The sequence below is a fragment of the Carassius auratus genome, chromosome 9 (genome assembly GCF_003368295.1).
Source record: "Carassius auratus strain Wakin chromosome 9, ASM336829v1, whole genome shotgun sequence".
NCBI classification, from domain to species: domain Eukaryota; kingdom Metazoa; phylum Chordata; class Actinopteri; order Cypriniformes; family Cyprinidae; genus Carassius; species Carassius auratus.
The window spans coordinates 34,166,943-34,187,060 of NC_039251.1; the positions used below are offsets into that span (position 1 = coordinate 34,166,943).

Sequence of the window (20,118 nt, forward strand, 5' to 3'; positions counted from 1 at the left end):
GCATGTAAATATTAGCTGTATATTAGTACTTACAAAGCACATATTGATACTTTATTCTGCACGACCATATTCTAGATCCCTTAATGCTCCCCATACCTAAACATAACTACTACCTTAACTATTAATAAGCAGCAAATTAAGAGTTTATTGAGGCAAAGGACAAAAGTTAATAGTTAGTTAATAGTGAGAATTTGACCTTAAAATAAAGTGTGTTCAAAATGTCGATCCATTTGGATTACATCGTTTTACTATAAATAAGGGAATAAACCTAATATTTGTCAGTCATACATAAACAAAACAGGTAAAATGTATTGTTCAAGTTATTATGTATTTTTAAATGTAATTAAAATAATCATATTTTCAAAATGCACATTGCATAGAATCAGCATAAATCTGTCAACTGTCCATATGAATTTAGGCCGAAATATTTATTTCGAGTGTTTTATGGATGTCTGATGCAATGTCATCGTCAAAATCCTCACCAGTTTCCAACCTTGACATCCATCAGTTAAAGTGACACAGAAAGTGAGATACACTGTCAGGACAGACAGCATGTATAAGTTCATCAGTGTGTTTTATTCAGCATCAGAGACAGACAGAGCTAGAATGTCTATGCATGACAACCTAATGCAGATCAATGGACACAATGCACTCAGGGGTATTACAATTATTCACAAGCCCCAACATGAGGGTGCCATTTATTATCTTTAAATAGATTCAAAAGTACTAAGACTGTTCGAGACTGATTTGCATAAGCAGCGTATGTCAATTTGCAAAACTTTTGCAAGATCCACATTTGCTTCTGTTGCATTTGGGATACAAGTAGGTTTAGGTAGAATTTACAGTTGTCTTAGGGTTAGAGTACCGTCAACAGTGTAATTACAGATGCAATTACATGCATGCATTTCCAATGTAAGAACAATCTAAAAACATACTGATTTTCGGTAACACTTTATGGTTACATTTTATTTTAAGGTGTCCTTGTTACAGTGTAATTATACACTTAAGTACTAAGTAATATTAATTACCTATATGTACTTACTATGATTAATGTTAGGATTAGGGTTACTTGCATGTGCAGAGTAAGTACATGTAACATGTAACAGGGACACATTAAAATAAAGTGCTACCCTCTCATTTTACAGTGTCCTTGTGACACGTGTTCAATTCAATTCAATTCAAGTTTATTTGTATAGCGCTTCTTACAATACAAATCGTTACAAAGCAACTTTAAAGAAAATTATGTTTCTACAATATTTAGTAGTAGCTTATGGTGGTGACTGTCAGTTTGTGCACGTTTGACAGGATTTTAGAAAAAAATATATAATAATAATTTTTACATGTGACATGTAATTACTATAGTAATAACTACAAATAATTACATAATTACTTAATAACGCTAAACTAAAACCTAATTTTAAACTTCAACCTTATCCTAAGTAAATATTGTTAAATATTCAGTACTTAGTACTTAAATGTATTAATGGACACATAAAAATAAAGTCTATCAGTAGTTATTAGGGATGGTAAGATAAACCGATTCGCAGCGGTGCATCTGTAGAAAAGTTAACAATGTGATGCATCGATTTAAAGAAATGTGTGCAATTGTATTGTGATGCATTGCTTGCATCAGTAAAAAACTAGTTATTTATGTATACTAATTAGTTTATGGGCTATACTTTTATTATTTAGAAAGTGACTAATAATTTGTGACCTGTATTTTAGAGTGATTTCTCCTCTCTAAATGTGTTTCACAAGCGTGTTCTCTAATCACCGCTGCTGCTACGTGAATGAATGATCAGAAAAACTTATCGGCCGATGCCGATATTTGAAAAATGACAAATATCAGCCGATATATCGGCCTTAGCGATTTATCAGTCCACCACTGGTTGAGACGCACTGTGTTAAATTCAAATCAGATCACACTACATCCCTAGTAGTTCAAGACTTAATACATTTGTTTTTGTTTTTGTTTTTTTGTTTTTGAACTGTTTTCAAGGCTCCCCATGTGTCTTGGCCCCTCTCATTATCTAACGTCCTTTATTTCTTGGTCTTATTCTCACAGGCTGGACACCTGTAGATGTGAAGATATACAGTTTTAATGAGCAGATGCTAAGGCTTATCGGTTGTGTGAGATATGTAGGGGGTGAAAGTCTATGATATGACTTGTGTGCATCAGTAATGAGCTGTGATCCGTCTGTCAGACCCCGATCCCTCCTGAAGACCAACACTCAACACAAAGACAACACAACACAAGATGGGGCCTTGCAAATCTAATCTATCCATATAGCAGTCTCTGCTTGTAAGACAATTCCCCATGCATCAGTTTCTATGAATAACATTCCACTTATGTGTTACAAACACATTTAAGATTGCTTTACAAACAGGGGAAAATAGGGATGGTTGCCACTTTAACCCTTTATAAATCTACTAGAGGGTTGAAATCAAGATTATACATGAGCACCATCTTCCTGAGCTGACAGTAGAAGTGTGTATGCAAATATTAAGGAAAAATAAAGGTTATTTATTGGCATTGACGGTTCCATGAAGATCCCTGAACATCCATGGAACCCTTCAAATGCAGAAAAGTTTATTTATAGACACAAAAAGGTTCTTTAGATTTTAAAAATGTTCTTTAAATCTTTCATTCTGTTCACTGAAAGGTTCTTTGAGCAAACAAAATGTTTCTTCTATTTCATCACTGCAAAAAATACCCCTTTGGAGACTTTATTTTTAAGAGTTTATACACACACACACACACACACACACACACACACACACACACACACACACACACACACATATATATATATATATATATATATATATATATATATATATATATATATATATATATATTCTGAAGTAAAAAAACAACAACAAAACAAAAAAACAAGCATTTTACATCTAGTTGAGAACTGCAGTCATGCCAATGGTTGTTAATTAACAAAATGTGTATTGTCTGAATCAGACTTCTGTGTTTAATTGGTAATACTTTAGATTAGTGTTATCACACATACAGTGTTCCTGTGGCTCAGTGGTAGAGCATTGCGTAAGGTCGTGGGTTCGATTCCCAGGGTACACACATACTAGTAAAAAACATATATAGCCTGAATGCACTGTAAGTCGCTTTGGTTAAAAACGTCTGCTAAATGCATAATTGTAAAAACAGTTTTCCCTCACACTCAGGTAAGGTAACTGTTGTAGTAGTTGTGTAGTAGTTGCATTTAGGTCCTCAGACTAATGCATATGTAAAATTGTCAATATTTTCAAACAGCATGTTGATATGTCCTGCGAGATCACCAGACCTCACTGAGCGATTCATCTCATGACCGAAGCATCAAACCCTGCAGTTCAATTCTGTCAGGTTACTCAAACATGCTGGCCATGTGTGGAGCGGGACAAATGAGAAAGTACACAGCTAGTTAATGCTCGTTCACCCCAGTTCCTGCTGTTGAGGAAATCTAGCAGGGTCAAGAAATCTGGTGTTTGCACAGGATGCTGTTTTACTCTGTTTACAGCTCACATAGACACAACTAACTGCCGGTGTTGACTCTTAGCAGAGAAAGGAGAGAGAGTCTGATTGAGACTGTAAGGGGAACTGCTATTGTTGATTGTGAAGAGGAATACAGTTTTATAATGTTGTGTTGATAGAGTAAAACATCAGTGAAAACAGAAGGACAACAGGAAACTTCATGCTTCGTCAGTGATAATGATAAAGCACTAGTTATGCATTCCGACAGTAAAATGTCTGAAATATGTGTGAATATTGTTATATTATATCACATCACATTATATTATATTTATAATAACATAAAAGGGTTTACAGGACAAAATAACCTATTATAAAGGAAATATCATTTCACTTCTATTTTATAATTTGATTTGTGTTGATGTCAGTTGATGTTAAATGATAATACATGGATTTTTATACATATAATAGATAATTATATGTATATATATATATATATATATATATATATATATATATATATATATATATATATATATATATATATATATATATGTGTGTGTGTGTGTGTGTGTGTGTGTGTGTGTGTGTGTGTGTGTGTGTACATTTCCAATATACCTACAAGATTCACAAAGGTACTACAGATTCTGCTGCTTTTTAATTGTTAGTATGCCCTATAAGTATTTGTTAATTTTAAATTGTTTGTTAATAATGAGTGGTTCTGCATTACAGATGCTCTGAAATGTTTTATCATTATCCAAAGCAAACCTTACATTTTGTCATGAACTGGCTTTTGTTCTTGTGTTTGGTGCTACTTCCTGTCTACAGTGTCATTTGTAGTCAACTTAAAATCCTATTGTTTCATTGTTATTTATGATTGCTTTCACGGGTGTTTCTTGTTACCTGTCATCCTGTTAGCTTTTCTGTGTATACATTCGTCTTTGTCAGTCGTTGTCCTTGCTAATATTGTTTCTGTTTCCTGGTTCCACTGATTGCATTTGGCTCCTACCTCGGCTCCTCTTTGCATTTCACATTTTGTCTTTATTTTCATTTGCAGGCATGTCATCTGTGGCATAATGCTGACTACAAAACATTTATCTGCTTTTCACATGCCTCATAAACATTGTGGTAAATTCCACGTGATTAGCACAAGAATACAAGAAAATCAGTTCAGTACCATAGTGAAAAATAAATATACGAAAATGGATTTGAAATGCATTTATTTCCTGCCAAGTATGCTACAAATACATTTACATATGTATGTATCTAATAAAAATACCCTGCAATTGTACTTTTAGTATACTCAACCGGTGAATTTAAAGTCCAGCTTAATGCACATTAATTGTGTGAAAGTGCTGAAGTTCAACTAAAGATATGCTGACGTATGTGTGATTGTGCTAAAGTGGAACTAATGCAAGTATACTTCAGCTACATTTTAAATGTCTTGCATTTAAAGAGCATGCAATCCTCATCAACTGTGACATTAAAACACATTTTAGACTTAATATTAAGAAATGTGCATTGTGCACATGTAGTACACCAAATAAAGTTATAATCTTATATAAAATTATAATCTTTTTAATCAGTAAGTCTTGAACAATATATCATGTTAACAGACAAACTATACTTAGTATTAAATAAAAAAAATTACTTATTTTAAATGAACTACTTTTTTACTAGGGTAGTAAAAAAAAAACACATAAATAAAATAATAATATATTAACCTATTTTAAGAATTGATGCACTTTATTGAAAGCTTCATGTTTCTGTTTTTAAACCAAAATGATTGCAAAAAAAGAGGGACGTGTCTAGGTTATTTTATGTGTTAATCAACAGTTTGTCACAAGCTCTTCCATCAGAATGCATGGAATCTTGGGAACAGAGGCAGATATGAAGCCCATGGTCACATGAGAAAACTATTCTGACAGGGTACACTAAAGAGTGTCTGCACACATTTATCCAGCAGATAGTGCTGCTTTCCTTTCAGCTCTTTTCCTTTTGACCTCAAGAGTGACCTCGCTTTACCACCCTGCAACCACAACAATGGGGATCCCCCACAATTCCCTGCGTCACTGGCAGGAGCGGTCTGAGAAGGAATGTGGTGATGTCCTAATGTTCTGGCATCCTCATTGTTCTGCACCCCCACCCCCATCACTGCTGAACCAGAGCTGAGCTTTTGTGCTGCAGGAGCTGATTTACACAAAAACCCAGTCACAACACTGGCTGATCAGGAAGCTCTCACTGAGATTCAACTCAGCACTTTAGCAAGCCACTGATGCAAGGAAAACATCTTTCCCCTGGGCTCAAATCACAGGTTGCATGCTTCACGCTTTACGCTTATGCTTTAATTATCAATCTAATACCAGGAGGAGCTTTTCTGGTTTGGGAAAAGTCAGGTTACTTCTAACGCTCTAGAATGAAGTGTTAAATAATTGTTAGATTTCTAATGTTTGAGAAGACATGGGAATGAGAAACTAGATTTAGTTTAATTAAACGACCCACGAGCACCTGTAGTTTTACACATACATTTAAAAGCAGCAGGTGAAACAACACCATGATGTTACTGAAGTTAAACCGGAGCGGAGGTGTCTGGGGACAGCTTTGTTATTCTGTCAGAGGATTCTCTGTTTCCTCGTCCTGATCTGATACATATGGAAATGAGTCAAGTCTGTGTGCATCACAATGATGAAATCAATCTGTATGGTGGCCGCATACCGCTCGGTCCTTATGGAGATGAAAGCCTAATTTCCTCATCCTCGTTTTTTATTAGTCTAAGTGAATGGGGGAAAGAGTGAGAGAGTCCAACTCCCGTCCTCTAAAAGCTCTTTAACCATAACCCATCACATCTAAAAGCATTTAAAGAGGAATATGTTAGTTGTTGTTTCAGACGGACGGATTGATGTCAGATGTTCCTCAGTGTGACAGTGGGTTATTTCCATGTACATGCATGTTTTGGTTCAGAAACCCCCAAAGTGAGTGTTTAACTGTCAACAGCTGACACCTGCTAGAGGACAGGTGTATCTGTGGGGGGTTAAAGACAGCAGTGACTGATGCACACACTGTGATGTATCAATAGATATCTATATCAAATACATTTACATATAAAAATACCCTGCAATTGTACTTTTAGTATACTAAAGAATACTGCTAAATTGGAACAAATGATATTGTGCTTAATGCACTTTAATTGTGCAAAAGCAGTGCTACTAAGATATGCTGAAGTATATCTGATTGTGTTAAAAGGGGTTCTTTTGCAAGGATACTTCAGATACACTTGAAATATTTTGTATTTAAATACTGGTATCATTCAAATACCATACAGTCCTCATCAATAGTGACATTAAAACACATTTTAGGTTTAATATTAAGAAATGTGCATTGTGCACAAGTAGTACTCCTAATAAAGTTTACTTATATGTTTTTACATCAGTACTGTACGTCTCAAGTGATATGTCAGTAAATATGTACTATAAAATGTGTTCAATAATTAGTTTTTCTTTTCAACTGCTTAAACACATTTTCAAAACTTTGCCTTTTTATTTCAATTGAAGAATTGCACGCACAAAATGCAAAATGCCTCACATCTCTTGCAAAATGAAGCACTGCATACAGAACATTCAAAACAACTGTTTGCAAACACCTTTTCCGTAATATTAATTCCTGTTAGATTTTTGTGTATTGCATAAAGAATTGTGTTTTGTTTTGCAAAAAGTGTTTAATGCAGTTGTAAACTAAGTCAAAGGCCGAGACCTGTTTTGAGTGTTTAAGTGTCATCTTTCAGAAATTGTGTGACAAGTAAAGATTTTGTGTGTAAGCAGTTGAAAAAAAACTGTCGTATGAAATGAATGTCCTTTAAATATATTACTTTTTTTCATTAAACTTTTTGTCATTAAACTTCAATCACACAAGATTTATGACTGTGTCCCGAATGGCCTCACAAAGCACTGGTTAACAAACCAACTATTATGCATCTTTAATAATTATCTCCAAGTTAAAGTTGAAGGTTTAGTTCATGTAGTTCATCATAAGTTATATCTAATCCTCTTTTAAAAAGATTTCATTAATGATTATGGACATTTTGTGTTCCCATGTAGCCCTACCAACAGTTCTTAGGCACTATTTGATACTATCAAGAAAGGTATATAGAAAACAAACCTCATTATTAGTCCATTTATGATATTCTCGAGCAGTTTGCCTGTGATCTGTGGTGAATGCACTGTGTTTGCTGCACAATGCGCTGATGGCATTCCTTAAAGCAGTGTGTTTCAGACAGATACGGGCTGGCAGCGAATTGTTTTTCCACTTTAAGGTGGTGCCAAGGCACAAAAATGTCATGATCTGAGAACAGGAAGGAAGCAAAATCCTTGCACCCTTAACAGAACAGATCATAATTCACAGCCTTTCTGTACTGACGGTTTTGGCTTTGGTCATTATCTTTGATTAAATGATTCTGATACTTTGGTTTCGATATTCCTGCACCTCAGAGATTGCCAGTATAAGGGTGAATGCAAAGAAGATCACACGGGCCACACTTGAAGTCTTCCATCATCCAGCAAACCACATGTCTTAACCGCAGGAGGATCCTAACATATTGATCCGCAGAGGTGAAGCCATTGTTTTCTGTCATGGATGACGGTTATTAATTTCCTGAAAGAGAGCATTTACGGTAACACTCTTTGTGGCAAAATGATGATGATGGTGCACTTTATGCACCAGCCCAGATGAGAACTGATGACTGCATTCGAGTGTGTGTGTGTGCGTGCGTGTGTGTGTGTGTGTGTGTGTGTGTGTGTGAGAGAGAGAGAGAGATCTCGTGTTGTTTCATTTCCAGGAAGAGTATTTCCAAATAAAAATATTGTAATCTGCACAGGTTAAGTGCAGCATTACAGACTAATGGGATTTTAGTGGTGCACAAGCAAATACATTGAAACAATAATTAATTTAGTATGTACTCCCTGCCAATATGTTTACAGATTTAAAGCAAATTTGGTGGATTAAATAGCTTTTTTTTCAATTACATGCTGCATCTAGAATGGTCTGCCTATGATTTATGATTTTAGATAAAAAGTATCTGGATATATGTGTGTGTGTATGTATATATATATATATATATATATATATATATATATATATATATATATATATAATGTTTAAGGAAGTTTTTTTTACCAACCTAGCCGGCATTCATTTGATCAAAAATACCATAAAAGCAGTAATACTGAGAAATGTTATTACAATATAACAATACAACTGTTTTCTATGTGAATATGTTCAAATGTAAAAGCATTTATTTGAAATAGAATATTTTATTTAAAAAAAAAAATTACTGTCATTTTGTTCAATTTAATGTAACCCTGCTCAATAAAAATATTAATCAAAAATACATATGTTGTGCACATTGTTTAGGTATTAGGTTAATTATAATATGTTCATTGTTTATCCAACATTTTTTTGCAATTGGATATAGGTTATTATTGTTGCATTTTGCATTCCTTTAACAAAAAGCAAAAAACTTCTCTCGCCTGACACAAGCACATATCACTGACCGCTGTTTCCTTACATCTACACATCATTCAGATGCAGTAGACTAACAAGACAGCTCAACACGACACACCACGAATGCTCTCATTAGCCTGTCGGTGCATGCACACCTCGTAGTCCTCTTACAAGTCCACACTTTCAAAAAAGCCCCGTCCCAAATGGAACCCAAAGCATTTTCGGCCCTCTTCCAGCTTTAAGCTTTAGTGATGTAATGCTGCTTTTACTATCAATTATAGATGCTGCTTCAGTTTGGGCTTGAGAGAACTGCACATTGAGGATGATGTTCAGGAGCACCCTTCTAAAAACTCAAATGACAAAAGGGACACCCTACAGCCTAGAGGACACAGAGGCGTATGCAATAATAGAGGCTAATAGAGGCTTATGCAACTGGCCTCAGGTATGCCAGAGACCATATTATATACACACACACATATACATATACACATGTATATATTTATATGCATGCATTACTATATTTTTTATTTCATCATGTAATTTTGTAATTCTTAAGATCTAATTTAATAGACCCAGAATGTGCAAGTACATACATTTCACTTATGAATATTATATTGACAATAAATCCAAGCGCCTTGAGGACACAGTGTACATCAATCACAGATGGGGTGAGACCGGGTGACACTCGTCCATCTCTCAGTAGTGATGACGTAGACGGAGCGCTGAGGGGACAGGAGAGAGAGAGAGAGAGAGAGAGAGAGGAGGGGCGACGCGACGGGTGTCTCTCTCTCTCTCTCTCTCTCTCTCTCTCTCTCTCTCTCTCTCTCTCTCTCTCTCTCTCTCTCTCCCTGAGCGCAGTACAGTGCGGATTACAGCTTCTGATCTCTCAGTGCTGCGGGAACTACCCCAAAACAAGGGCTATATTCATACAACCGCATTAATTCCATGCAATGGGGCTCTTTGAAGAGGGGTTCTCTCTGAACCTGTGTATTATTTCGTTGCTCTTATGGACTTCTACAAGTGCGTTTAACCTGGACGCGCAAAACGTCCTGAGGAAGAACGGTCAGCCGGGCAGCCTCTTCGGATTCTCTCTCGCCTTGCACCGGCAGCTCCAGCCGTATGATAAACGAATGTGAGTAGAATCAGATGTTGTGTATCGATGCTGATCACTGACGGAGCGGGAGTCTGATCAGACGCGCGCGCTTTAGGCGCTCCGTTCATCCTGCACCTGTGCACCTTCTGTCTCCTCTACTGGGACAAGAAACGATGCGTTCAGTAGTCTCACAGATCGTTAAGAATAAAGTCTTTCTGAATGCTGAGATTTTAGTGATTGTATGTCGGAATGGTGATTAGTGCATCAGTCTGCATGTGGGGGAAGGCAAGCTTACAGACAATTTAACAATCCCCAACGTGATGCGACAAGTCACCAGTGGACAATGGCTTTTCACACTCAAAGAATTCAAAGAGCAGTATCACAAAGTCTGATCTGAAAGTAAAAGATCTTCATAATCTTCAGGGGTTATTTCCAGCATTTTAGATTAAGCAACGAATCTACACTACATAATCTTTTATTTTATTTTATTTTTTGGCTGAATATGGCTTTTGAGTTGATTATAATGTTATTTGGAGATTTAAAAAGTTGTAAAAAGTGGTGCTGTTTTGTCTAAACCACATCTAGTGGTGCCACAGAAGAACCATTTTGGGTTCATTTTTAGATCCGCTCTTAAAATATTGTTTTCCCCCCTTAGCAATGAAGACATTTTAGGGTTATTATTATTATTATTATTTTTTTGGATGCTAAAGGTACCACATTGAATCACTGATTCCAATAGAGAATCATTATTTTAAAGAATGTATCTGCCAGACGTCATTAATAATATTGATTTATCATGCAGACCAGCTTGTCTTTTACCTTTGTTTAGTTTTTTATAGTCAGATTGGTCATTTGGTTTTCAGTCCAGTTCTTTAAACCTCTTTCAGTAAAGGTTTGGATGCTATGGTCAGAGGCTGTAAAACATCTGTCATGATGGGGCACTAAAAGAATAACTCAGGGCTCCTTTCTGAACAAGTATGAAATGTAAATTGGCAACTGGGTGGCTACTCCATATGAATTTGTACCATCTCATATATACTAAATGCAGACACCATTTCTCTGCACGGCTGAAAAGATTTGAGATTTGCAGATAAGCAGAAAGGCTGAATGATTTACTTAAGAGTTCTAGTGTGAGGAGGCATGTGTCTGTTTGTTCATTTGTGAGTGTGTTTAAACAGTTGTGTGAAATGAACAAGTGTGAGTTTTCTTTTGTGTGTGGTGAAAGACACCTGTTTACCGCATCTATGTGTAGCACTGTTTGCCTTTCTATTGATGTGCATGTCTAGGCCTTTCATATTTATTCCCATCTCATGTGGATTTGTTGATTCTTGCAGGGTTAGTTGATTGTGTGAATAATGTATGTGAATCAGTTTCTGCTGGGACTCAGTGTTTGGGTGTCTGCCAGACTGCTGCTAGCAGCACAATGGTCCACACAGGTCGTTTACAGGGGGAACGCAGTATCTGATACACTTCATGCACTGTTTCTCTCAGATCACTACGCATTATTAATACCCATGTGAGACTGAGAGTGTCATGAGTCTATAAGAAGTACATTTGCAGTTGATGCTGTTTTGTCTAAACCATATCCTGTGAGAAAAATGGTGGGTTCCTCAAATAACTTTTCAGTGATCTGAGTTCTTCAAAGAACTATTGTTGAGTCTTTTCATCAAGACGTCGGCTGCTTGGGATTCTACAGCAGTTTGCCGGTATTTTCTCTGTTTACCCCGAAAGAGGATCAGTTCTGTGGGGTTAAGGTTTAGGTACATAGAGGAATCTAGCAAGGAAAGGAAATATGTTTCAGACAGTCTTATTGCTTCAGTTACAATGTACAACAGTTTGCGCTGTGCCTCGTTGTGTGTAGCACTCTCATGTGTGTGAACAGAGCTGAAGTCTGATGGTACGAGTGCAGTGGGCTCTGGGTGTTGAAAGCACATCTGTGCTGCGTGACTGCGTTTCCCTTAGTCAGTGCTGGAGCAGTTTTCACACTGAGAAACCGCTTTAAAAGTTCTTTACTTCTTTAACAACAAAATTATTTCACAATGATTTTGAATATTGGCTTTGCAAAGTTGCTATCTTAAGTGTGAAAAAGGAAACTTGTTAAAGCACTTTTTTAGGTACTTGTATCTCAGCAACTCCTAGAAGATGCTTTTAGTATGTGTGACAAAGGAAACTTAGTGCCACACAAAAGGTCTTCCTTCCTCTCATTCAGGCAGCTTCCTGTGGTGTGCAGACGACTAGTGCTCATCTGCTCTTATAATATATTAGAAGAAAAGGCAATTTCTGAAAGCAAAACTAATGAACAAAAAGAAAAAGAAAAAGACATCTCTGATGCTGTGAGAGTCCAGAGCGGTGGATGAACAGGTTGGTATTTGTCGACACTGGAGCAGGAGAAATCAGGGAATATGTACACCAGGCCATCTGTGCTCATGTAACTTGAGAGATAGATCGCTAGAGGCCCCTTTTCTTCCTTTCCTTTTCTTTTTGTGAGAATGATGGCTACTAGTTCTGTGAATGTGTTGGTCTCCTCAGGTGTGTGTAGATTTGTGTGATTTTATTTTTGTAACAGTACACAACTGTTTCCTGGTTTGCACTACTCTACAGATGAATAATAATAATAAAAAAGTGTTTGCTTTTTTTTGTGGTTGTATCTAAATGAACATTTTGGGCTAAAACTGAAGCTGGTTCAATGAGGCTGTAACAGGTGATTTTTGCATAATGCAATCACATATGTAGCTTAAAATTATGGGATGCTGATTAGGCTCTCAATAAAAGACAAGTGCATCTATGCAACCTATGCAAGAATAGGAAAATAACTGTACACATCAGATTAGGAAATCCAAATCCAGATGCAACTTGTAAACATTTGAATGTTGACTTAAAAAATACTTTGTTTTTTCCACTTGTATTGTATCACACATCTGATGTGTCTCATCGACCAAAAACAAGTGCAACGTAGGTGTGAAAGATCAGGCAAGGTACCACAGTCATGATACAACAACAACAAAGTGGCAGAACAAATTTGGGTATAGGTTAAATATAGTATATTATGTAGACAAGTGATTTCACTTTTCGATTAAGGGCTGCATGATTAAGGAAAATTGTGATTAAATTTGTAATTGTGACTTAAATGCAATTGAACACATCCATGTCTGATGGGATTGTTTGTAGTGCTGTACAATGAAAGAACACAGTGCTTCACTCTGAAACAACCACTGCATATATTTATTTAATTAAATTGCGCCTTTGTGATGTTGTTATTGCACTGAGCCACAGAGAGCTACACGGGTCCGATTTTGTAAATCCGCACCCGCCCGTACCCGCAGTGCTTAAAACCGCATCTGACCCGTTTTCCGACAGCAGCACTAATTAAAATCCCGACCCGACCCGCTTAAAATAGAACCGACACCCGACCCGCACCCAAAATCAAATCAGTTAAGCCAATCACATTAGACACACTTTTTTCGAATTTTATTGCCAGGTCATACAGAAGTTATTTATGGAAAACTTTTTAAAAGATATTCGTTTTTTATACATTTTATCTTAATTTTGATCAATGTTTTATCAATCAATTGCCCGTATTTAATAGATAAGAAGCAAATATATAGCAGACAATGTAATAACCTTAGTGTAATTGACAGAATTACAAAAAAATATTTTGCTACCTAAAAGTTAAATATTTTTTGTGTCACGCATTCATGCATGTCTATTTCCCTCATATTAAATATAAAATGCATGTGGAAGGATATTTTTCCAATGTCTGGACTCCTTTATTAATGGAGTATAAACAGACGTTTCAATATATTGGTATTAAATGCATTTTCTGAGAATGCATATGTAACGTTTTTACTGCAAATGTCGAAATACATGCTCTTTGGTCCATCAGTGCTTGACTCACTCATCACATTAGAATAAAATATCTCATAATAAAATACAAACTTGACTGATTTATGAATGTACTGTATATGCATAGTTCTCATCAGTCGGAAATACAGATAAACGCTTTCATTTGTTGTATTTTTGATCCTGAAAGAAAACAGAACAACAAAAGAGCTATTCATACCACCGTATGAGGTTGTGTTTTTCTGCCGCTGGTACCTTGCATTGCCTATGTGTTTTTATGATTGTTTTGCTGCCTGTCCTGACCCTTGCCTGTTTACGGATTACTCTTTTGTCTTTGTCTGGCTATTACTGCTGGCTGATACTGCAACCTGCCTGTCTACAATAAAGCCCAAATTTGCATTGTCACGCTTGACATCCTTTAACATTTCAATAGTGACCCATTCCTGCCTTAAACAAGTACATCTAACCCCAAACCTGAACACAAACACCCCAACATAATACAACACACACGTAACATCTCACAAGACAGTTCAGTTTAACTAACCACAGCCATCACGACGCAGCACACACATCACACTACAGAGCAAAACCCAACACAAGAAGTCAGTGTAGATCATCTCAGACAACTGCAGCGATTGCACTGCTGGATCATTTTGAAAAAGACAAATTTGTAAAACAGTTGTGCAACTCGTGATTGTGAGCTCTCTTTGAGCAGTGTTTGGGACACACAGCAGCTGCTGCAGCTTTGGCACGGATGCTTTTGGACTGTGTGTAACACTTTGAGAATTAGTGAAAGGTTATGGCTGGTATATTTTCTAATGGAAAGATGGAAAGGTCTGCATGACTAAAGTGATGAGCAGAGACAGCTGAGTCTGGGCATCTCTCCCCTTCAGTGATGAAGCAGCGGTCTGAAACAGGTATTAGCTGAATCACTGGATAAGAGTGCGCGGGATGAATATATTTACAGTGAGACTGTAGAAACGTGACAGCTGGGAGAGATTCTACAGCAGTAGTCTCAGTTTCCAGTTGAATCATTTCAATCTGTTTTTACATTGATGTCAAAACTGACTCATTTGTTACTAAGTTGGCTTAAGTGTTTTTTATTTAATTGCTAATGCAAACTTTTTACAACACAGAAAGAGCAAAATTAAGTATTGCTTGGTAATTGTTTAACCGAAAATGGTATTATCTAATTGTGTACTTAAATTTAAAAAAGCTATCAGCTTTCAACCTAATTCACTACAAACCTTTCTATCAAAGTTATCTGACATTATCAAGATATATATATATATATATATATATATATATATATATATATATATATATATATATATATATATATATATATATATATATATATATATATATATCTTGGCTGCAGCTGGCTGCAATCTGTCGTTTACATGCTCTAGAGTTGCTTCACCTCGGCAGGAAAACTTGTTTTGCCACTAAACTTGCTCACACTCCAGTGTAAGGATGGAGAGTTTGACCAAAGTTCTTTATTCTTAATTCTTAATTGGCATTCTTTCCTATATATATATATATTGGAAAGAATGCCAATTATATATATATATTGGAAAGAATGCCAATTAAGAATTAAGAATAAAGAACTTTGGTCAAACTCTCCATCCTTACACTGGAGTGTGAGCAAGTTTAGTGGCAAAACAAGTTTTCCTGCCGAGGTGAAGCAACTCTAGAGCATGTAAGCGACAGATTGCAGCCAGCTGCAGCCAGCTGTGAGTATAAAGAATAAAACACACACACTGACCACTGTCAGTTTACTCTTGTTAATCATAACTGCTGCAGTTTGTCTACATATGTCAGCTCACACACAAAGACAGACATTAAGTCAAATTACATCTACTGAAAATGAAATAAAGGATAAAGAACTTGTAAAATAAAATATGAAAAAAGAACAGATTTGTAGATTGTATTATTGTCTAGTTTAACAAATGCATGAATTTAAAACACAGATTTGGAGTTAGAATGTTTTCTATACAAATAAATCTGTTAAGATGATGGAGTAAAGATAATTATAGATATGCATCGAGGACATTCAGACAAAGCTATCGAGAAGTCATTGTTTAAGGGAATTTTGCTCAGACTATAAACTTGGTGCCCCTAATTAAATAAACCCTCGCTCTTACTGTCAAGAATAACATGCTTAGACTAATTAAACTCAACATTTTCTCAAAACAATGAACTGCAATTCATGCCTGAAAATAAGACAGGGTAACTTTCTGTGGCTTTTTTAGTTAAATGCTGTTGTTTTAGTTAAATGAGATCTTTTGTCCTTCCTTCTGTTGGCTGGAAACAGGGAGTGTCAGGTTGACTGGCCACATTCTCCAAATTCATCTTTAATGATTTGTCTCAGTCATTAGTCGTTCAGTCCAATAATCGCCCAAGGCCAGTCTCCTCAAACATTTCTGTGATTTTGAAGATTAATAGACAGTTACCCAATGACAATAACAAAACAATAGCATGCTGACATTATTAAATCCCTCAGTAAGCATAAACACAACAAAGAAATGATCCTACACAATCCCAAGAAAGAAGAACCTTTTACCATGGTTAAATACATTTCCAGAATAACTACAGTTATTTATTTATTTATTTTACTCCTGTAAAACCATAATTGACAGACACACATTTTAAAGCTAAAATAGTGTATAGGACAACCTGCATCATCTTCATGGATGCACATGAATGAAGACCACAAGACTTAAGTGTGCCATTTGTTTTCAGTCATTTCTTTTTTAGGTGATGGTGGTCACGTTGGGGAAAGTTACTTTTAAAAGTAATGCATTACAATATTGCACTCCCTAAAATGTGTAACTAATCTTGTCACCTAGTTAAAAAGTAATATGTTACATTACTTTCACATTACTTTTGCATTTTGGCAAATGTAAAAAGCCTTTTAAAACCAAACCTGAAATGAATAAGCCACAGGCTGAAGGAAATGTAAATTCAAATATTTATTGTAATGGGGAAAAATGTTTTCTTGTAAATTAAAAAGTAAGGTTTTACTAGTTTCTTGAAAAAGTAACCTGATTACGTAACTTGCGTTATTTGTAATGTGTTACTCCCAACACTGATGGTGAGTAAAAGCACAGTTTTATTGTGGTAAACTTAAGTTTTCATCTCATGTTTTTTGTTGTGGACATTCATAATAGAAAAATATGAGTGACAATGCCTATTATCCTGTGAATACAAGGACACATTTCATTCGTCCCAGTATAGTAAGCCTCTGGTGGTCTACATGCTGATCTGAATAGACTCACCATGGAAAGTAGATTAAGGGGCACTGGGTGCACAGATGAAATGCTGATGAAACCTCTCAACACCATAATGGCTGGCCTGTTTCCCATCCAGAGAGCATAGTGTTGAGTACTGAAACCCCAGCGCTGGCATGTCATTCCTAGTGTTGTCCATCAGATATGTGTTGAATTTCCCAACCATGATTGAGAGGAGCTGTGGTCCTGGAGCTTTCCAAACAACCACCTGCCGCATCTTCGTGGGAATGGACTCCATTTGCTGTAATGTTTTAGCAAGGCTTACAAGTAAGCTCTACATGGGCCTAAGCTAACGAAATAATTCATTTATTAAAAATGTTATGTTCATTTATGCAACATAGCCTCATTTGAAAATGTGCCTCAAAACTCCCCAAAATTTACCTGTACATATAAATCACTGCAGTTTTCAGTTGAAATGAACACTAGTGGCAGTAAAACACATAAAACTTCGATTTCTTTTCACACAAATAATAATAATAACAATAATTATTTTTAGTAGTTTCTGGCAAAATACAATGTTATTATTACAAAACCCTTTTTTTGTGCAAGATTTGTGAACTAATGCATTAAGGTCATTAAATAAATACATATACTTATATTGTAATGAATAATTATTATGATGTTGTAGGATTAAGCTGGCCCTAGTTTTTTCATAAAATTCACTAAAATACACTCTATGAAAAATAGTAAATAACTATTGTAAATAGCAAACAGATTAAAGCAGTATTACAACTAAATTATGACTTTACAAAAACAGTGCAAAAATAAAACAATAAATTGTTAATAATAAAAAACAATAAAAATAATTGATGATAATAGTGCTCTGCTCTAGTCCCGGTTCGGTTCTTTGTGGCTGAAGAAGCAGTGCGTGACCAAATTATCTGTGTAGCTCGCAGTTCTCTGCTGGTGAAAATAATCACTACACGATTGCCGAACTCTATTGGTTGTGCTTTTTAAAATGTAGTTGCAGGTTGTTTTGAACATGCTGTAAAACATGAAATTTCCAAGGACAGACAACAAAATCAAGGACTCTTCTCAGAAAACAGGGACGTCTGGTCACCCTATTTTGACATGAGCATCAATTAACTGACTCCATTGCTTTTCTGGTGTAGTAAACTTGCTCGGTAGCTCACCTGGTACAACACTGCACTTGTGATGCAGAGCCCTTGCATAGTCCTGTGACACACAAGTCAGGATAAAAGAGCTCATAGACTTATGGAAGCAATCTAAAATGGCATGGTTGTTAAGAATGTGTGTTATCAGTTAGCTTTATAGTAGGTGGAATTATTATTAAATGTGTTAGAGCATTAACTATTTAGCGCCATTTAAAGGTCATTTAGTTTTGAATTACCTAGATACAAACAACAACCAATGCAATAAAATGTTGTTGACTGGCCATTTCAATTTGAATGTGTCACCAAACAAGAAAGAGGCAACAATATAAATTAGCAGAAATGAACCATTAAACTGATTCCTGCCTAGAAAGTAAAAAAAAAAAAAAAAAAAACGGTGCCCAAATTTTTTTTTCTTGGTTAGTCTTACAATATGTTCCCTGTGTTGACTGTGAGTATGACAGAGCCAAGTTTTTCATGTATTTTTCATGTATTCAGTGAAGTGCCCAGAATAGTTGATTCATAAAGGCTGTCAAATAAGACGAATGTTCTGGAAACGTTTCATCAGAATAACATTTGCTGAGCCAGCTGTTCTGAACCGATGTGTGTGAAGTGAAGCAAACAGCCACTGTGTGTGCCTCAGTGCTGAGTTATGTCTAGTAAATAAAAAAATAAATAAAAATAAAACAAATAACACTATAGTTGTGGTAGAAGGCAGTGAAAGAATTTTCCTTCTCTTAGGAAAGGTGTGTCTGGAATGAATTGTGGAAAAAGGGATTGGTTACACAGCAGATGGCTATATGGTCATAAGTATTTATGTAGTGTGAGACCATGCAAGTTTTTGGGTAAGCCAGTTATTGATTTAATGTATATCCAGTTTTTTCTTCTCTTCAGTTCGGACTATGCTTTGATAAGCAGTCATTAAAAATGCAACATCACTTGCGTGACTCATGAGTTCTCAGAAACCCTGGAGTGGTCATTGCTTCATTTATCAGCTCCTATTGGATTATTTTCAGCATTGATTCAAAAAAGACACATGATTAGGGTTTCTCTCTCCCTAAATCTACACCTATGTGTGTCTTCTGTTCTGGTGTGATGATAGCAGTGTGTGTGTAAATAATTGATTTGGCGCAGCTGGCTGATGGGTGTTGGGAACAGGAAGATACCCGCTGATGAAATAATCTGTCAGATCCTCTTCATCAAGCACCAGTCTCATTTATGAAGGACTGATACATCATAATTATTATGCACTACACTAGCAAATAGTGCGTGTGATGTGCGAGAGACTCCACTCAAGCAGGTGGTCAAACTACACTTTTCCATTGACTTCCATTCATTCAAATGCTGGAGAACAGAAGCACAAGCTCACAGGAATTTCACTGTGTTTTTTAAAGTTGAAGATCCTCTTTATAGAACCACAAAAACACCGGAGAGCAAACTTTTTAAATGCGGGTAGAGTGTGACTTTTGTCTGTCATTTAATATAACATAAATGTACACGGCAGCAGTAGCTACACACTGCTTCTTCTTCCTCTTTATTTATTAATTTAAGTAGTTAGATACTGTAGTTTCATTTTATGATGACTGGCAACCGGCAAAGTGCATGTTGGAGGGTCAATCAGATAATCAGAATCAGAAATCAGAATCCGAAAGAGCTTTATTGCCAAGTATGTTTGCGCATACAAGGAATTTGTTTTAGTGACATAGGCTTCCAGTACACAGAGACACCAACACACAGACAAAAAAAAAAAAAAAAAAAAATGTAGGCAAATAAATAAGTGTATAAACAATTGTGCTATAAATGATAATGGAA

At 35.9% G+C, this 20,118-nt stretch overlaps 1 protein-coding gene across 2 annotated transcripts in view; it reads left to right on the forward strand.

The window, feature by feature from the left end:
- Positions 1-9,806: 9,806 nt before the first annotated feature.
- Positions 9,807-20,118, forward strand: part of LOC113109124 (integrin alpha-6-like) — a 30,272-nt gene continuing 19,960 nt past the window's right edge. For both annotated transcript variants that reach the window (XM_026272689.1, XM_026272690.1), the window contains exon 1: positions 9,807-10,100. In XM_026272689.1, the coding sequence (XP_026128474.1) occupies positions 9,919-10,100 (182 nt within the window). In that variant the 5' untranslated portion in view covers positions 9,807-9,918. The remainder of the gene's footprint in view (positions 10,101-20,118) is intronic.